A 17,364-nucleotide genomic window follows, 5' to 3' on the forward strand; every position below is an offset into this window, starting at 1 on the left:
AGGGTTATATTAGCTGTTTGAACTTTTTTTATATTGTTTAAGGCAAGCGCGAGCTCTTGGAACGTGGAGCACCAGATTTAAAGGGCACACACCCTGAATCGGCTCATTTCTAATTATGCCCCAAAATATGCAGTTAAAAAAAAAATGAAATAAAAAAAATCTATGGGGTATTTTGAGGTGAAACTTCACAGACACATTCAGGAGACACCTTAGACTTATATTACATCTTTTTAAAAAAAGTTCTAGGGCACCTTTAAAGCATTTCACTGCCACTATAACTAAGCACATAAATTTCTCTCCAAGGGAATGACTAGTCTTCCATTAGCTGGAAGAGATGAGAGATGTGGCCATTATTTGACCCTCATTCTCACCTTTAGTGTAATAGCAGTGTCCCGTAACCACAGTCTCATTGGCTGGGGGTCTGCACTGAGCTCATCCTCTAGGAAGGGTCCCAGTGTGTTTAAGGTAGAAGCCAGGAGCTCTGCTCTGCACCCTGTCAAGCACATCTCCATGAACCCCACGCTCTCGGACAGAGGAGAGTGTCTGCTCGCACGTGGCCCCATCTCCAACCTGAGGGCCGCTGCTGGGGGACTGGAGAGGGAGCGGGGGCCAGGAGACAGTGGAGCACTTGGAGAGGAAGCAGCAGCTGTGGCAAGAAAGAAAGTAAAGATGTTCAAAGAGAATGTTTTGGTAGATCTGGAATGAGTCTGCATATCTGCAAAGACATGATGTTAACAGCAGATTGAGAATCAGTTACCATAGAAATAAAAAGCAAGAGAGGCAATTATGTGGAGTTGTTGCCAAGATAAATATATGGTTGGAGAAGCAGATTGTATCCTGCGAGTTGTGAATAATTAGTGGTTTGGAATACTGACTTCATAACCAGAAAGTGAAAAGAGTAGCATGATCTGTGCCTAAGCAGTGCGTAATAGCTTGAGCAACACATTTGCGAACAGGGATAGCTTTACTTAACTTTTTCTTTTCTTAATGTCCAACATACTCTAATGGCAATTCAAAACTATTTTTCATTTTGGCAAATTAGTGGCTTCATTTTGTAAGAAATTTGTACAAACTCATTAATACGTTTCCTTGCGATCTGCTTACGTCCCACTGATGATTCGATTTAGGGGTGGACCTTCATGCTTTTATTCTAAAAATTGTTTCTTTAAAAAAAAAAAAAAATAATAAAAAATAAAACACACCATACAAATGTAAACAAAAATGCTTATTTTGTTCGTCGATTTCACTTATTTCGTAACTGCAATCTCATGTACTTTTGTTGACTTCTGAAAAGCTTAATTAGCACAAGGTCATTCAAAAAACCGAGGGTCAATCATGGTGCTCGTAGTGAAAGTGATTACCAAAGGAATATTGGAAACGTTTGAGCTAAAGGGAAACACTGAGTCGTCGTAAAGTCCCCCTGTGGGGAAAATCACGTTTTTTAAATGTTGTTTATATGTCGATGTGGTGATTTTAATATGCTTTAAAGGTGCCGTAGAACACTTTTTCACAAGATGTAATATAAGTCTAAGGTGTCCCCTGAATGTGTCTGTGAAGTTTCAGCTCAAAATACCACATTGATTTTTTTTTTATTCATTATTTTAATTGCCTATTTTGGGGGTCATTAAATATGCGCTGATTCAATGTGCTTCCCCTTTAAATGCTCACGCTCCCCGCCCCCAAGCTCGCAACTCTATTATACACTGCATAAACAAAGTTCACACAGCTAATATAACCCTCAAAATGGATCTTTACAAAGTGTTCATCATGCAGCATACCCGATTATGTAAATATCGTATTTATTTGGATGTTTACATTTGATTCTGAATGAGTTTGAGGCTATGCTCCATGGTTAATGGGCTAATGCTACACTGTTGGAGAGATTTATAAAGAATGAAGTTGTGTTTATGAATTATACAGACTGCAAGTGTTTAATAATGAAAATAACGATGGCTCTCTTGTCTCCGTGAATACAGTAAGAAACGATGGTAACTTTAACCAAATTTAACAGTACATTAACAACATGCTAACAAAACATTTAGAAAGGCAATTTACAAATATCACTAAAAATATCATGTTATCATGGATCATGTCGGTTATTATTACTATAAAGTTGGGGGCGTACATATTAAAGGTCCCGTTCTTCGTGATCCCATGTTTCAAACTTTAGTTAGTGTGTAATGTTGTTGTTAGAGTATAAATAAAATCTGTAAAATTTTAAAGCTCAAAGTTCAATGCCAAGCGAGATATTTTATTTAACAGAAGTCGCCTACATCGAACGGCCAGTTTGGACTTACATCCCTCTACTTCCTTCTTTAATGACGTCACTAACCTCCTCCCACAGGAATACACAAAAAAGGGGGCGTGGTCTTGTTGCGCTCCCATGGAGAAGAGCAAAAGTTGCGTTTGTAGAGTGTGTTTGTCGCCATGTCGTCGAAACGGTGTTATTTTCATCCCGCAGTCCAATCACCTTTGTTTGGCCTTCCCAGGGATGCTGTACTTAGAGATCAATGGTTACAGTTTATGTTTAACTCGGTTCCCGAAAATTATAATTGTGGTATCCTTACTGCAATAGTTAATGTTGGACTGCAGTGCACATAATGGCCACAAGAGGGGACTATGTTTATGTATATGGCTGTTTTCCGTATGAGGGACTCTTCTGAGTGACTGCTAACGTTGTACATTTTCTGTCGCTGCTTGTGGAGATTAAAGAGTTCAGTCTCTCGGGAATTACTGTCTTTTGTGTTCATTCGGCACAACACCACAATAATCCGCATGTAAAACTATGTGCAGCACACGTTATGGTAAGAGGCATGACCTTTCCGGGCAAGGAGTGCTAATCTGCTGTCAAATCACAACACAGGAAGCGCTGGCACAATCAGAACTCGTTACGTATTTCTGAAGGAGGGACTTCATAGAATAAGGAAGTCATCAGCCCGTTTTTATATGACAGTGGAAACAGCAGTATACAGATAAATGATGTGAAAAATACTATGTTTTTTTTTACACGCGAAACATGAACACATGTTATATTGCACACTATAAACACAATCAAAGCTTCAAAAAAACACGAAAAACGGGACCTTTAATGATCCACACTGTTGTGTCACACTCAGTGTTATGTTGAGATTCGCCTGTTCTTCGGAGGTCTTTTAAACAAATGAGATTTACATAAGAAGGAGGAAACAATGGAGTTTGAGACTCAATGTATGTCATTTCCATGTACTGAACTCTTGTTATTCAACTAAATTCAATTTTCAATTCTATGGCACCTTTAAGACAAATCATGTTCAAATTTATGTGTCAACATCATTGCTTTGTATTTTCACCTTAAAACTGCAGTGAAAAAAAGACTCAAATCTACAGTTTAAAATTGCTGGTGTCTGTGACGTCACAAACTACCTTGTAACCCATCACGGCAATGTGCCAGCGGACTTCAGCATATCTTTAACAGTGAACTAGCAGGGGAGTCTCGAGAGAAGCCAGGTTATCCTCAAAATTTTTTCCCGTTGATATGAAAAATCATGTTGATTTAGAAATGTGGTGGGTGTATGACGCATATTACGATGTTATGATGAACTATATGCCTTTCTCCACTGACGTTCTGAGTTTATAAAGCATTTGTAAGGATACTGATTGTTAGAAGGCAGCTATCTGACTCTGACATGGCGAACGGGATCTTGGTTTGTGAAACATTAGCAACACATTATTAGCTGTTTGGTAACATAGTCAAGCAAAAGACTAATATTAATTACCGTTATGAGTCTGACTTTGTAAAGAGCGAAACCATTGTGCAGCCTTTACCTCAGTAAGTTGACCGAGTGGATCTCTGAGCTGAGCGAGTGGAGGCGGGGCTCATTTGCATATCCATTGATCCACGTATATTAAATGAGGCAAGGGTGTAAAGTTACATTTAAGCTATTTTAAGGCATGAAGAAAATTTTTTCACAGGGAAAAAAAACGTTTAAATATGTCATGTTGGTGATCAAAGATGAGTTTTAAGGGATAACATTACTGACTACAGGGGAACTTTAAGTTAATGTAAAGAGGCGAGAAAAAAAAGTGTCAAACTTTTTCAAAAGACCAGATGTGTGCATTACATTATGCCTTGAATTGTAAACACAGCCTAATTGATATACTGGCAATTCTTCTGCATTCACAATTATGGACATATTTAGCATCCAAACCCTGTGTCATTGTCAGTCCCGCCAGCAGGTCTGTGACTTTATGGTTGCCATGCTGTTTAGGCACAAGCTCCTGGGCTTCCAGCGCCACGACAATATCTTCACCCCGCATCTCCATCAGGCACCCCATTCGACCCAGACACAGTACTAACACAGACACCTGAAATAAAAGCAGAGAATCCATCAAATATCAGTCATGCAACCAACTAAGATCAGAGTAAGGAAAAATATAATATAGATAAATATTAAATGATCAAATAAAACATTGTATCTTGCTGTTTTTCAGACTTTTAAACAAAGCAGTGCACTGCATTTTCCATGCAGTGGACAAGTTGCAGGTGTTTAGCCATCTGGAGGTGCTACAGTACACTAGATAAAACTCACCATATCTTGGGCAATGTCTTCAGTGCTCTGGGACAGAGAGCTGCTGAGGTCTGCCGATGACCCGCCTTCTGTTCCTGGAGCAGGACTAATACAGCTGCCTGAGTGGACACCTGCACCATTAGGACGCAATGACTCCAAACCAGACTCTGAATCACAACACCACAAATATACATAAATTAAAGACACTGACAGTTACAGATTTAATTGTTATATTTTTTAAATTAAATGTGCAATAAGTGCTTCAGTACCAGAGTCCATTAGAATGACAAAGTTTTCACTGATGTCACTGTCAATGGATAAGCCATCGTCCGCCAGACTACCCTCTAAAATGGCACTGTCACAGGAATTCTGGGAAGGCGACTGTTTCATGGACTGAAGCCGCAAGTTCCCCATGATGGAGGGACTGGACTCCTCTGGCCGTGAACTTTGCTCCCTACAGAAGCCATTTTTAAAACATGTACCATGAGTTGAATAATGTGATATTAACAGTAATGGCATAGAGTTGACCAAATCTAGTTTAACATGGAAAAGTTAAATTTTGTCTTGACAACAATTCTGTCATGATTTACTCACCCTCATGTCAGTCCAAAGCATTTATTACTCACCCTCATGCCGTTCCACACCCGTAAGACCTTTGTTAATCTTCAGAACACAAATTAAGATATTTTAGTTGAAATCCGATGGCTCAGTGAGGCCTGCATAGCGAGCAATGACATTTTCTCTTTCAAGATCCATAAAGGTACTAAAAACATATCTAAATCAGTTCATGTGAGTACAGTGGTTCAATATTAATATTATAAAGCGACGAGAATATTTTTGGTGCACCAAAAAAATAAAAAAAATAATGACTTATATAGTGATGGCCAATTTTAAAATACTGCTTCAGGACGCTTCAGAGCATAATGAATCGGCGTGTCGAATCATGATTCGGATCAAGTGTCAAACAGCAAAACTGGTGAAATCACATGACTTTAGCGCTCCGAACATCTGATTCGACACGCCGATTCATTATACTCAGATGCTTATTGAAGCAGTGTTTTGAAATCGGCCATCACTATATAAGTCGTTATTTTGTTTTTTATGGCGCACCAAAAATATTCTCGTTGCTTTATAATATTAATATTGAACCACTGTACTCGCATGAACTGTTTTAGATATGTTTTTAGTACATTAAATGATCTTGAGAGAGGAAATGTCATTGTTCCCTATGCAGGCCTCACTGAGCCATCAGATTTCAACTAAAATATCTTAATTTGTGTTCCGAAGATGAACGAAGGTCTTACGGGTGTGCAACGGCATGAGGGTGAGTAATAAATGACTTTTAAATTAATTTTCATTTTTGGGTGAACTAACCCATTAAGTGTATCCGCGCTACATGTCAGAGCACTGCCAACAAGGCTTTTGGCTCCAGCAAACAAAGACATTTTAAATGAAATGTGTGATTTCTGTCCCTCCATTGAAAGTCCACACAACCAAACCATTTTTGATACTTCAAAAACTTCATAAAGACATTGTAAAGTAATCCATATGAATAGAGTGGTTTAATCCACAAATAAAGGGGACAGAAAAGATTAAAAAAGATAACAGAAGTTACATTTTTGAGTCAACTAACCCTTTTTGACTGATTACTTACTAAGAATGATGAAATTTACTATAACTGTACAAACCATTTCAAATACAGATCAATATGTCTTCCTTAAAATATAAGCATTCACTAGAATAGCCACAAGCAGTATCAGCTCTTTTCAATTATGTACTGCGTGAACTGCATGTGAGCTCATCTAAAAGATGGCCAGATTTTCCGAAACAAAAGCCATTTTGTTTCAAGCTTAACCACAAATTAAATGGCTCAGATCACATAATCTCTCAGATGGAATCAATGATGGCCAAGTGATAGAATATATGTATGTTTATACAACAGTTGTTCTGGTTCTGATTGGCTGTTTTTAAGAGTTTTTTAGGCGAGCATGTAGTTGTTTAGATCTCAAACGTGATTCATATGTAAACATAGCGCCTATTTCAAAATTTGTTTAAACTCTTTCAGAGATGTGAGCAGCCGTTCAGCGCTCATGTACCTGCAGACAGCAGTTTCATCTCGGCCAGTCCTTCAGAAATTTGCTGCTGGCTCTTATGTAGATAGTGTTTACACATGATGTATAATTTGTTTGGGTATATCAAATGGAAAATCTTTGTTTTTATCAATATATTACTTCTTCCAGAGCTAATAGATTTGGCAAAAGGTCTATATTAAGTTTCATAACTTTATATTTACATTGAACTTTAATCCTGTACTAACCAGAGCCCTGATTTTGTACATTTGACTGAATTGTTTGCGTGTGTTTTACCTATTCTACAAACTTCTTATACTGTTATAATGGCTATTGTTGTTCATTTAAATATTGTTCAATAAATAATATTTCATCTAAATAACATGCTATATTTGGTATTGAGAAAGAGTCCATTAGTGATTGTGATTTTGACTTCAGTGAAAGTTACATTAATATGCCAATAGATGGCAGCAAAGACAAAATCAGTCACAAAGACTTTTATATTGAAAGGGAAACAAGGACATTGTTTTTACTTTAAACAACATCTTGCAAGATGCAACTGACATGCATTTACTAGAGCTGTCATGGGAAATCACCTTAAATGTTAAAAGGACAAAGACAAATATATTTCTCAGCAGACATTCAAACTGATTTTGTGAATATGAATACAAGATTGATCTGAAGAATATCAGCTAGATACAGGTAATGCACTCACTTAGACTCTCTCTCATAATTCTCTTTTTTTTTAAAGACACTTCATCATTGTTTCTTTTATTTACACATTTGTTCTGTCGAACTGTTGTATAAACGCAATATCACACTCATAGCCATGTGATAAGGCTCTATATAGTGATATTGCTTATATATAGTCTTTTTTAATTAGATATGGAAAAAGTTTATTAGCAGATGATTGAGATAAAGTGTGAATTGTGTACAGGAAAATGAACAGCATCAGCCACAGCTAGCATTTTTTTTCTATATCTGTGCAATCCTGAGATCATGACCACAACAATGTTAATGGATCAAAGGTCTTACTTGTTTTGAGGATTGAAGAGTTTAGTCATGCCAGATCCTCGGCTCAGGATGCTGAAGGCATCTTTCGTGATGGACAGTGCCCCTTTGGTGAGATCCAGGGAGGCGCTGAATGCATCTTTGGTGACCCCTCTGGTGGCATTCAGGGCACTGGATAGCTCCCCCTCCAAGCTGAAAGTGGAGCTATGCCGGGACAGTAATGCAGGGTTGTCTGGCAGAGGAGACATGACAGGAACAACGGCCTGAGCTTCACCATCCTGCCCCGTTTGTCCATCCATTCCTTCTTCAATGGCTTCGCAAGCCTCCTCTACTGAACCCTCGTGCTCAGCTTCATCTTCTTGATCCTCATTCCCTCCTGTCCCACTGTCCTCCAGCAGGCCAGGCTCACCAGCATGGTGCGATGGAGAGAGATCAGAGTCTGTCAAGCTAGGAGTGTCTGTTTCCACTGGAGAATTGGCTTCTTCTCGCTCGCACGGTGCAGGAGGAAGCAGTAGGGCAAGCTCTATCGCCTCCATCAGGACTGAGACACAAACTGAAGGAGGATCTGATGATTTATGTTTGGATTGTCCCAAACCCTGGAAGTCCTTGGTCAAATCTCCAGCAAGTCGGGCAAGGTAGTCCTTCATCCGCAAAAGGGCAACAAATTGGTAGTGGTTGAGGTACATTTTGACAGGAGTGATCGATTGGGCCAAGATATGGATGGAGGCCAAGGGAGAATAGTCTAGACCCTCATTCTGGTTGACTTTATCAGATACAACGTCATTTACACCCTGCGGTGAGTCAAGGAGGGGATGTTTTCCAGAACCGGTGGGGGATTTTGAATTGCCATCTATGCTTGAACAATGGGAATCTTTTTTGAAGGCAGAAGGCCGGCACATCCACAAAGACATGGCAAAGGGCTCCACGAAGGGAAGGGCTTTCCCTCTAAGCCCTCGACGAGCCCCCTCAAAGCCTAGAGTCACTCGGGACAGACTGACAGACCAGACATCCTGAGAGCGAGAGGGACGTTTGTGTATTGACAGGAACTCGTTTTCTAGAAAGTGTTGAAGGAATGCCGAAGGCAGGGGATGTAGGAGGCTCTGATCGCGAGGGAACAGTTGGCAAGCTGTGGGATGGAAGAAAGGACAGGCGGAGAAGCTGCTGTAAATGCTGTTGAGGTCCGAACGGGAACCGTGAGGAGAGTGACGCGTGTTGCTGAGGACGATTTGAGGAAGACTGATGCTCAATGACTGAGGGCGGTCTAGGTGATCCAAAATGGAGGATTCCAGAGGAATGATCAGCTAAAGAAACAAAATATGTTTCAGTCAAAACACTTGCAAAATGTTATCAAAAGCACAAAGAGAGTTAGCGTGGGATTTAAAGTTCCCCAGCAGTCAATAATTTTATCCCTTAAAACTAATGTTTGATAATCTTGACATTTAAATGTGTGTTTTTTTTTTTTTTCTGTGAAAATAATTTCTTCATGTCTTAAAATAGCTTTAATGTAACTCTACACCCTTGCTTCATTCATTATATGCAGATCCATTATCCACCAGCTCAGACTACCTGGTCCACTCGGTCAACTGTAGTAAATGCAAGTGGAAATAACGTCAGATGTTTGTATTTACAATTTGTTTTTGCAGCAGGAGCCAATCTGAGGCATTTAAGCTCTATATACCTTATGTAGCCCTGCCCCTTTTCAGCGCTGTGCTTGTTGTGTTTTGTCTACTGGTTTGTATTTCTCCAGCATGAAGGTAAGATCTTACGGATTTATGAATGAACCCCTCGTTTTAAAATCTTCCCGGTCTACTGACATTACAATGCTCATGATAACTTCAGTTAACTCTACAATAAGTAAATCCACTTCACCAGATAATTACAGCTTATTACTCTTCGACAGCGATGCCATAGAAATATACACAGCTACGGCAAAAACAGAAGTTCAAACACAAAGTTCTAAATATGGCTGACCGCTTGTTTCTCTGGTGCATCAGGTCTATATGACAGGTGATTGGAGGGGATCACAACTACAAAGGATTCAGGTGTAAATGAAACCAGATGATCAAATGTCTAGCACTAAAAGCTGCTTTAGAAGATCTCTACTGATCCACACATGACATTCCTTTTAAAGCACGTTAGAGCTCTTGGTTTACCTTCAGCTGTGTTGCATCCAGGCGGATATCGATGTGTTCGTCTGCCTTGCTGCTATCCTGGAGGTGGTAAAAGGCTTTGACCTGATCTAGTGTCCTGTGTAGACCCCGTGAAAACAGAGTCATCCACAAGACGCTTGGAGCATCCAGACACAGCTGTAGACCATTCAGCTGGGCATAAAGATTAGAGCAGGGTACTAAAGAGAGAAAGAGACAATTGGGGCCAGTGGAAAATAAAAATGATAAGATTAAATTATAAAACTAGATTATAAAAACTCTTTCCCAGCAGGACAGATCAAACTTCATACTAGGGCCAACAAGGATGTGAGTTTGTAAATATAAATGACATGCATTAAAGGATTAGTTCACTTTAAAATGAAAATTACCCCATGATTTACTCACCCTCAAGCCATCCTAGGTGTAAAAGACTTTCTTCTTTCAGACAAATACAATCGGAGTTATATTAATAATCATCCTGATGCTCCTAAGTTTACAATGGCAGTGAACAGAAACAAACTGTTTGAAATTCAAGAAAATGCATCCATCAATTTTAAACATACTCCACATGGCTCTGGGGGGTAAATAAAGGCCTTCAGAAGTGAAGCGAAGCATTTGTGTAAGAAAAATATCCATATTTAACAAGTTATAAAGTAAAATATCTAACTTCCGTCAGACCGCCTTCTGTATTATTAAACTCTGATTGAATTCACATGAAAGAAGAAAGTCATATACACCTAGGATGGCTTGAGGGTGAGTAAATCATGGAGTAATTTTCATTTTAAAGTGAACTAATCCTTTAAGAATAGTGATCAATGAATGTGAAAAATCCTACCTAACACAACAGGAAGTCCAGGGTTATCAGGGAAGTAGTATTCAGTGAACTGAAGGTGAATTGCAGGAGTGTTTTCTGGAAGATGTAGGGATTTGCGGTTGCAGGAGAGGAGAGACTGCGTTTTCTTGCTGTGACGGCCTCCAGTGGACACCTAAAGAAACAGATGGGGTTTTAATAACGAACATACATATTGTATATTGTATATTTATTTTCCACTTTGCTCACATAATCTTTCCTTGTGCAATTTCATTGGCTATTGCTCATTACTAATCTTTAGAAGAGTGTTGTTGATGGGCACATGCTGCAAATTGTTCTGGGGCTTTTGTTGTTAAAAAAGTGATGAGAACATTTTTGGTGTGCCAAAAACAAAACAAAATAATGACTGCTTCAGGAAGTTTCGGAGCGTTATGAATCAGCGTGTCGAATCAGCTGTTCAGAGAGACAAAGTCACGTGATTTCAGCAGTTTGGCGGTTTGACACGCGATCCGAATCATTATTCGATACGCTGATTCATTATGCTCCGAAGCTTCCTGAAGCAGTGTTTTGAAATTGGCCATTAGTAAATAAGTTGTTATTTTGGTGCACCAAAAATATTCTTGTTGCTTTATAATATTGATATTGAACCACTGTACTCACATGAACTGATTTAAATATGTTTTTAGTACATTAGTCATTGCTGCCTATGCAGGCCTCACGGAGCCATCGGATTTCAACTAAAATATCTTAATTTGTGTTCTGAAGATTAACGAAGGTCTTACGGGTGTGGAATGGCATGAGGGTAAGTAATAAATGACAGAATTTTCATTTTTGGGTGAACTAACCCTTTAAGAAATATTTCTGATTATTATCAATGTTTAAAGCAGTTGTGCTACTGAAAATTTATATTTTTTTAAGGGTTCTTTGATGAATAGAAAGTAAAAAATTCTAAACAGATTTTTTTTTTAGGTCTTTACAGTCACTTTTGATCACCTTGTTTGTGTCCTTGATTAATTAAAATATTAATTTTTCAAACTTAAAAAAAAAACAAAAAAAAAAAACTTAAATACCCCAAACCTCTGGGTTGTTCATGCCACAACATTTAGCAATGGCAATTTTACTTCCAAAAGCAAGATGTTGAATAATTTCTGATAGTTAGTGAGCGCTAAATGCATCAATGTAATGTAACATTTATATGATGCTATTATATTCCCACATTTTATCTGTTTCTTACGGAAGAGGATTAGGGCCAAGCAATAATATAAAAATAAAACCATCTCGAGATTAAAGTTGTTAAATTTCGAGAAAAAAAGTCTAAATAAAATGTTGAGAATAAACTCATTATTACGAGAAAAAACTTGTTAAATTACGAGAACAAATTTGTTAAATTATGAGAAAAATGTCATTCAATTTCTAGAAAAAAGTAATTTAACAAATTTGTTCTCGTAATTTAACGACTTTTTCCTCGTAATTTAATGAGTTTATTCTCAACATTTTATCTTGACTTTTTTCTCGAAATTTAACAACTTTAATCTCAAGATGGTTTTATTTTTTTTTATTATTGCTTGGCCCTAATCCTCTTCCATAGTTTCTTCACCCTTGATAACTCTGAGTTGTAGCTTTACAATAAACACTTCTGTCTCTTCTGAGCAACTGAGACAACTGTGAACACAATGAAACATGCATTATATCATAACTGACAGCAATGATGACATGTAAAAACCCTAAGGATGCATCATGTAAATAATTAAAGTCTCAAGTTGTCTTGTCGAGGCTACTGTTCTTACCCTCATTAAAATTAGATTTTGAATCCCAGACATGGATAATGTGTGACTTGAACAACACTAAGCATATTACAGCAAACCGTTTATTATACAAGCCCGTAATTATGGGTACTTTTGTTCTATTATGCATAGACTTACACTGAGACGACTAAAAGAGTAAGTATGCATCTTGTTATTGTCTTTCCTTACCAGAACTTTGTTTACTCAAGCTTTTTATGTGACACAAGTCGGTTGCATCCAAAATTAGACTAGTCTTGCAAAAGAAACCTGCTTATGTCATTCTTTTTTCATCACAAGGATAAAGCAGCATGTGATATGTTGCTGATGTTATGCTTTGGTTAACTCTGCTCATATCAAATTGAGCACAGAACTGGGAAGTTCAAGTACAAAATGATGAATTGACAAGTTTCATTGAGAAATTGAACAACACATTAATTTAAAAAAAATGATGGTGAAGATTCATTGATACCATGTTTATGTGTTACATAGTATTTGTTATACCCGGAAATTAAATTTTATATTTGTAAATATAATTTTAAAGTTTACCTATAACACTTTTTCAAATATTACCTTCCATGTAGTGTGTAATACAGCCGTTTGTGAATGTAAATGTCTGCAAAGTTACAAAGATCAAAATGCACGATAAATAAAGTTATTGTCTCCTAAAAGAAAGAACTGATTCTGAAGTGCCTGAAATGAGTCATCAGCAATTCTAGTCTCACTTCCTGCTCAAACCTACATAGGGTTGTAACGCATTTACATAATGCCAGTCCATGGTCTTCATTGGCTGCCTGTGAACAACAACTGCTTTAATTGCAACTGAGATTGGAAGAGTTTGGTTCGTTTGATGTGAAAGCAAATCCACTTTGAATCAAAGGATGAGGACTTGGGCTGGAATTGATACGGTAAAACCGATGCCATCGTTACGGTTCGTACCACTGTGTATCAAGTGCTGAGGAAGATCTGGAGCTGAATTTTAGATATGGTAGATATGTCATTGTACTGTTTTGTTATTGTGTTTTTCATTAAGAACAATAATGAACCCAGCATTCAAGTAAATTCCACCCCTGAATTGCCGCTAATTTGAAAGCAAAAGTAAAATGTGCACGGCCGCATGGGCATTCATAAGCGAGGTTCTCAGAAAGAAGGGTTTACAGACTGAATCCTTTTTATCAAACTGATTCAGACACTGTGAGACAAGATGTGATGTTGCAATGTACATTATGAGAAAATGGACTTTTGATCTACACTCTATATAACCATATAATGGCTGTCACTGTCAAGTGTGTGCTTTAATATTTTTTTTGTGTTTGTGCAGAAATGTCTCAAACCTGATGGATGTCCAGATCATCCACACGGATCACCATACAGCTGGAGCGAAGTCTCTTCAGTGGGGTTCCTGAGGACGTGGCGGCTGCTGATGTCCGCCGTGAGGTCTGAGTCCGTTCAGGACTGAAATTGGACAGTGATTCCCCGTCTGCTAAAAACAAAATAAGACCAATTCATCATTATGAAATTAACAAGAGAAAGTAAACTCTCAAGAGGAAACAAAACCAGACATGTTCATGACAATTGCATATATTTTTTGAGGAACCAATGCATCATGCATTATAAGGACTGTGCCACTAGCAAGTGACACTAGCAGAAAATATATGAGTTGTTACATTTTGAAGATTAAAATAAACTTTTTTTTTTTTTCAAATGATGTGGAGTGATGAATTATGCACAATAACACCAATATTTATTGTTGGATTTGGGATTGGTAGACACTCAGAGAAAGATTACCCTTGACTTTTTTGGCTGGTGAGTCTTTAGCAGACACATTTGGTTCTGTGTGAGGTCCAGGGATACCTAGATCCTCCACCCTCCTCTGAAATTCTTGCAGCAGTTTGGCTGCCCACTGAGCACGAGACTCCATCGCCCCACAGTGACGTTCCCAGTGCCGACAGCCATCACCTGTACCACACACAGCATATGTCACTGAACAGCCGGCATCACTCAACTACACATCTGGCTGTTACTCTACAGTCAACCACTATACAATACATCAACTGCTGCATTGTTACAATAAAGAAAAAAAAAAAAAAAAGACTTAAAACACAACCTAAACAAAAAGCTCAGAGCAACATTACCGTTCAAAAGTTATGTGTTATATATATATATATATATATATATATATATATATATATATATATATATATATATATATATTAATACTTTTATTTCACCAAGGCATTTATAATGTTACGAAAAAATTCTATTAAAGGGGTGGTTGATTGTGATTTCACTTTTTTAACTTTAGTTAGTGTGTAATGCTGCTGTTTGAGCATAAACAACTTCTGCAAAGTTATGACGCTCAAAGTTCAATGCAAAGAAAGATATTTTCTTTTAAAGGGACATCACTAACCCTAATATTTACATAAACCCTGACCCCTGAGAACATGCAACAAAGGGGGTGAGGCCATGTTGGGCTGCTTTAGAGAAGAGGAAGAGTTGTTGTAGTAGAGTGTTGTTGCCATGCCGTCATTTTACGCATTTCAATTCAACACTGGATTTGCATGATGGCATGACGGCACATGCTAGTCGATGAGTTGAATCAACTCCACAGCAACTACATAAATTTATTCCATTTAACCATTCAGAAATGTCCAGTTTCATTCTAAAAGTTGTAACTTCTACCTGAGACTCTTTATCAGTCTCATCTGCGTGAGATTCCCCAGTTTTGTTGTTGTTGAGCAACCGAAGCGGGAGCTGTTAAAGCTCCACCCTCTTCTGGAAAGCGGGCCGGGAGCAGCAGCTCATTTGCATTTAAAAGGGACACACACAAAAAAAAGTGTGTTTTTGCTCACACTCAAACAGGGGCATTCTGGGGACAGCAGAGACTTATATTACATCTTAAAAGAAGCATTATAGGTCCCCTTTAAAAACATATATTTGACATATATGTCAAAGAATCCTGAAAAAAAGTATCATGGTTTCCTCAAAATCAAAAATGTTAAACTTTAAATGCATGAATGTTTCACTAATCATTATTACATATTCGGGTCTTTAGTGACCCGGATCTTTTTATCTAACACGGATGGCTCTCAAACTGCCGCAATAGTATAAAACGCTCCTGATATTTTAATAACAATTACAAAAGAATAAAAAAAGCATACCTTTAGAAACTTGGACCTGTTTAATTTGAGCAGATGCTTTATACGGTCATCACTGTCATCGTCATTTCCCAGTGCATTCAGCATCGCAATCTCAACCATATTCTCAAAACTATCACATTCAACGTGAATTGCACTTATTGAGTCAATATATTGAAATTCAATTATTGTTGTGCAAACAAAAAAAAAAAAAAAAAAAAAAAAAAAACTTACACTACTACATACCTCGGGTCGCTAGCAACCCAATACACTTTTTCCAAAAAATTTATTGGAAAATTGACATTCTTTATATATATATATATATATATATATATATATATATATATATATATATATATATATATATATATATATATATATATATATATATATATATATATTTCTTGTTATATTGTTTATAATGAATAGATTGAGGAATACTAAGAAGGTTGATGTCTAACTTTAAATGAATGTGGGGGAGGATAGTGAATTACGCCCCTGGTCGCCTAAGACCAGATGTATGCGTTTAAGGGTTAATTAGCACAACTGTTTTCAACATTGATAATAATAAAAAATATTTATTGAGCATCAAATTAGCATATTAGAATGATTTCTGAAGGATCATGTGACACTGAAGACTGGAGTAATGATGCTGAAAATTCAGCTTTGATCACAGGAATAAATTACATTTTAAAATACATTCAAATAGAAAATAGTTATTTTAAATTGTAATAATATTTCACAATATTACTGTTTTAACTGTATTTTTGATCAAATAAATGCAGCCTTGATGAGCAGAAGAGACTTTTGAATGGTAGTGTGCATAGTCAAGTGTATTTATATGGCATGACCTCAAAGCCTGAGACAAAAAAGTACAAGTTAAAACCTCAGAAGTATAAATCAACAGGGGGTGTATGATATGAATCTCATCTGAACAGCAGTCAGTCACCTGGTCTATGGAAAGGGTAGTAATCACAGCCCAGTTTCCGGAGGGTCAGCTGCATTGCACCGTGCGTGCCTGGAGGCGGAGCTTCATCTATGTGTACAGGATAAATCACATGGGTACGTCAGTGTTATGATGATATAGCTAACTGCTAACAAAATACGTTTTAGTTCCTTCAAAAAAGTCGTCATTATTAATCTCCTTCATATGGTTCCAAACCGGTATGCTTTTCTTTCTACAAAAGTAACCCTCACTTCGGATTAGGAGGTTAAGGTTATAAATTGATTTAAACAACGATCGATTATGGGAATTTATGTAAACTGACATCCAACAGTGTAATACAGCTGTAATTATATGCAGGTATTTTTAAATACACTGTAAAAAATGCCAGGAATTTACAGGATTAAAGAATATTATTTTACAATAAATTACTGTAGTCAAATTTACAGTGAAATTAATGCATGCTGGGTCATTTTTTTACGAATCAACAGCAGAATGATGCTGACATCACAATAATCTGCTGCTCTCGTTTCACTGTGAATTCTCATTATAAAGTTGCCTTTAACCATGCCACTCTAAGAAATTAGATTAATCAGGTTAAATTATATTAATTCACCATAATGGTGATTAGTGTTCAATCTGCTTGGGATCTTGGACCTTGTATATTCATATTCAAATTCATGTCAGAAATGTGACAAATGAAACCATTTGTTAAAACAATAACAAGCTAGTATATAAAATAGCTAATTGGCTAATTTTAATTATTAGAGATTTTTCAGCATAAAGATTTACCAATATCCTATTTCAAATACATAATTGTTTGTAGATGGATATTTCACAATAATAAAGCAGCTGCTGAGATTTATCTTTGAAAGGTGTGACATCTTTTTTTCTTCCATTACCTAATGATGCACAGAC

General features: G+C 37.2%; 1 protein-coding gene across 3 annotated transcripts in view; it reads right to left on the bottom strand.

Moving 5' to 3' along the window:
* bltp3a (bridge-like lipid transfer protein family member 3A) overlaps nt 1-17,364 on the bottom strand; it is a 54,427-nt gene that overhangs the window by 8,823 nt on the left and 28,240 nt on the right. For 2 of the 3 annotated variants that reach the window (XM_067371886.1, XM_067371888.1), the window contains 10 exons: nt 16,453-16,539; nt 14,155-14,325; nt 13,701-13,849; nt 10,610-10,760; nt 9,781-9,974; nt 7,652-8,928; nt 4,817-5,001; nt 4,569-4,714; nt 4,188-4,344; nt 372-646 (listed from right to left, as the gene is read on the bottom strand). In XM_067371886.1, coding sequence (XP_067227987.1) covers nt 372-646; nt 4,188-4,344; nt 4,569-4,714; nt 4,817-5,001; nt 7,652-8,928; nt 9,781-9,974; nt 10,610-10,760; nt 13,701-13,849; nt 14,155-14,325; nt 16,453-16,539 — 2,792 coding nt within the window. The remainder of the gene's footprint in view (nt 1-371; nt 647-4,187; nt 4,345-4,568; nt 4,715-4,816; nt 5,002-7,651; nt 8,929-9,780; nt 9,975-10,609; nt 10,761-13,700; nt 13,850-14,154; nt 14,326-16,452; nt 16,540-17,364) is intronic. The other variant, XM_067371887.1, reaches the window with a different exon arrangement.

The sequence above is a fragment of the Chanodichthys erythropterus genome, chromosome 20 (genome assembly GCF_024489055.1).
Source record: "Chanodichthys erythropterus isolate Z2021 chromosome 20, ASM2448905v1, whole genome shotgun sequence".
Classification (NCBI taxonomy): domain Eukaryota; kingdom Metazoa; phylum Chordata; class Actinopteri; order Cypriniformes; family Xenocyprididae; genus Chanodichthys; species Chanodichthys erythropterus.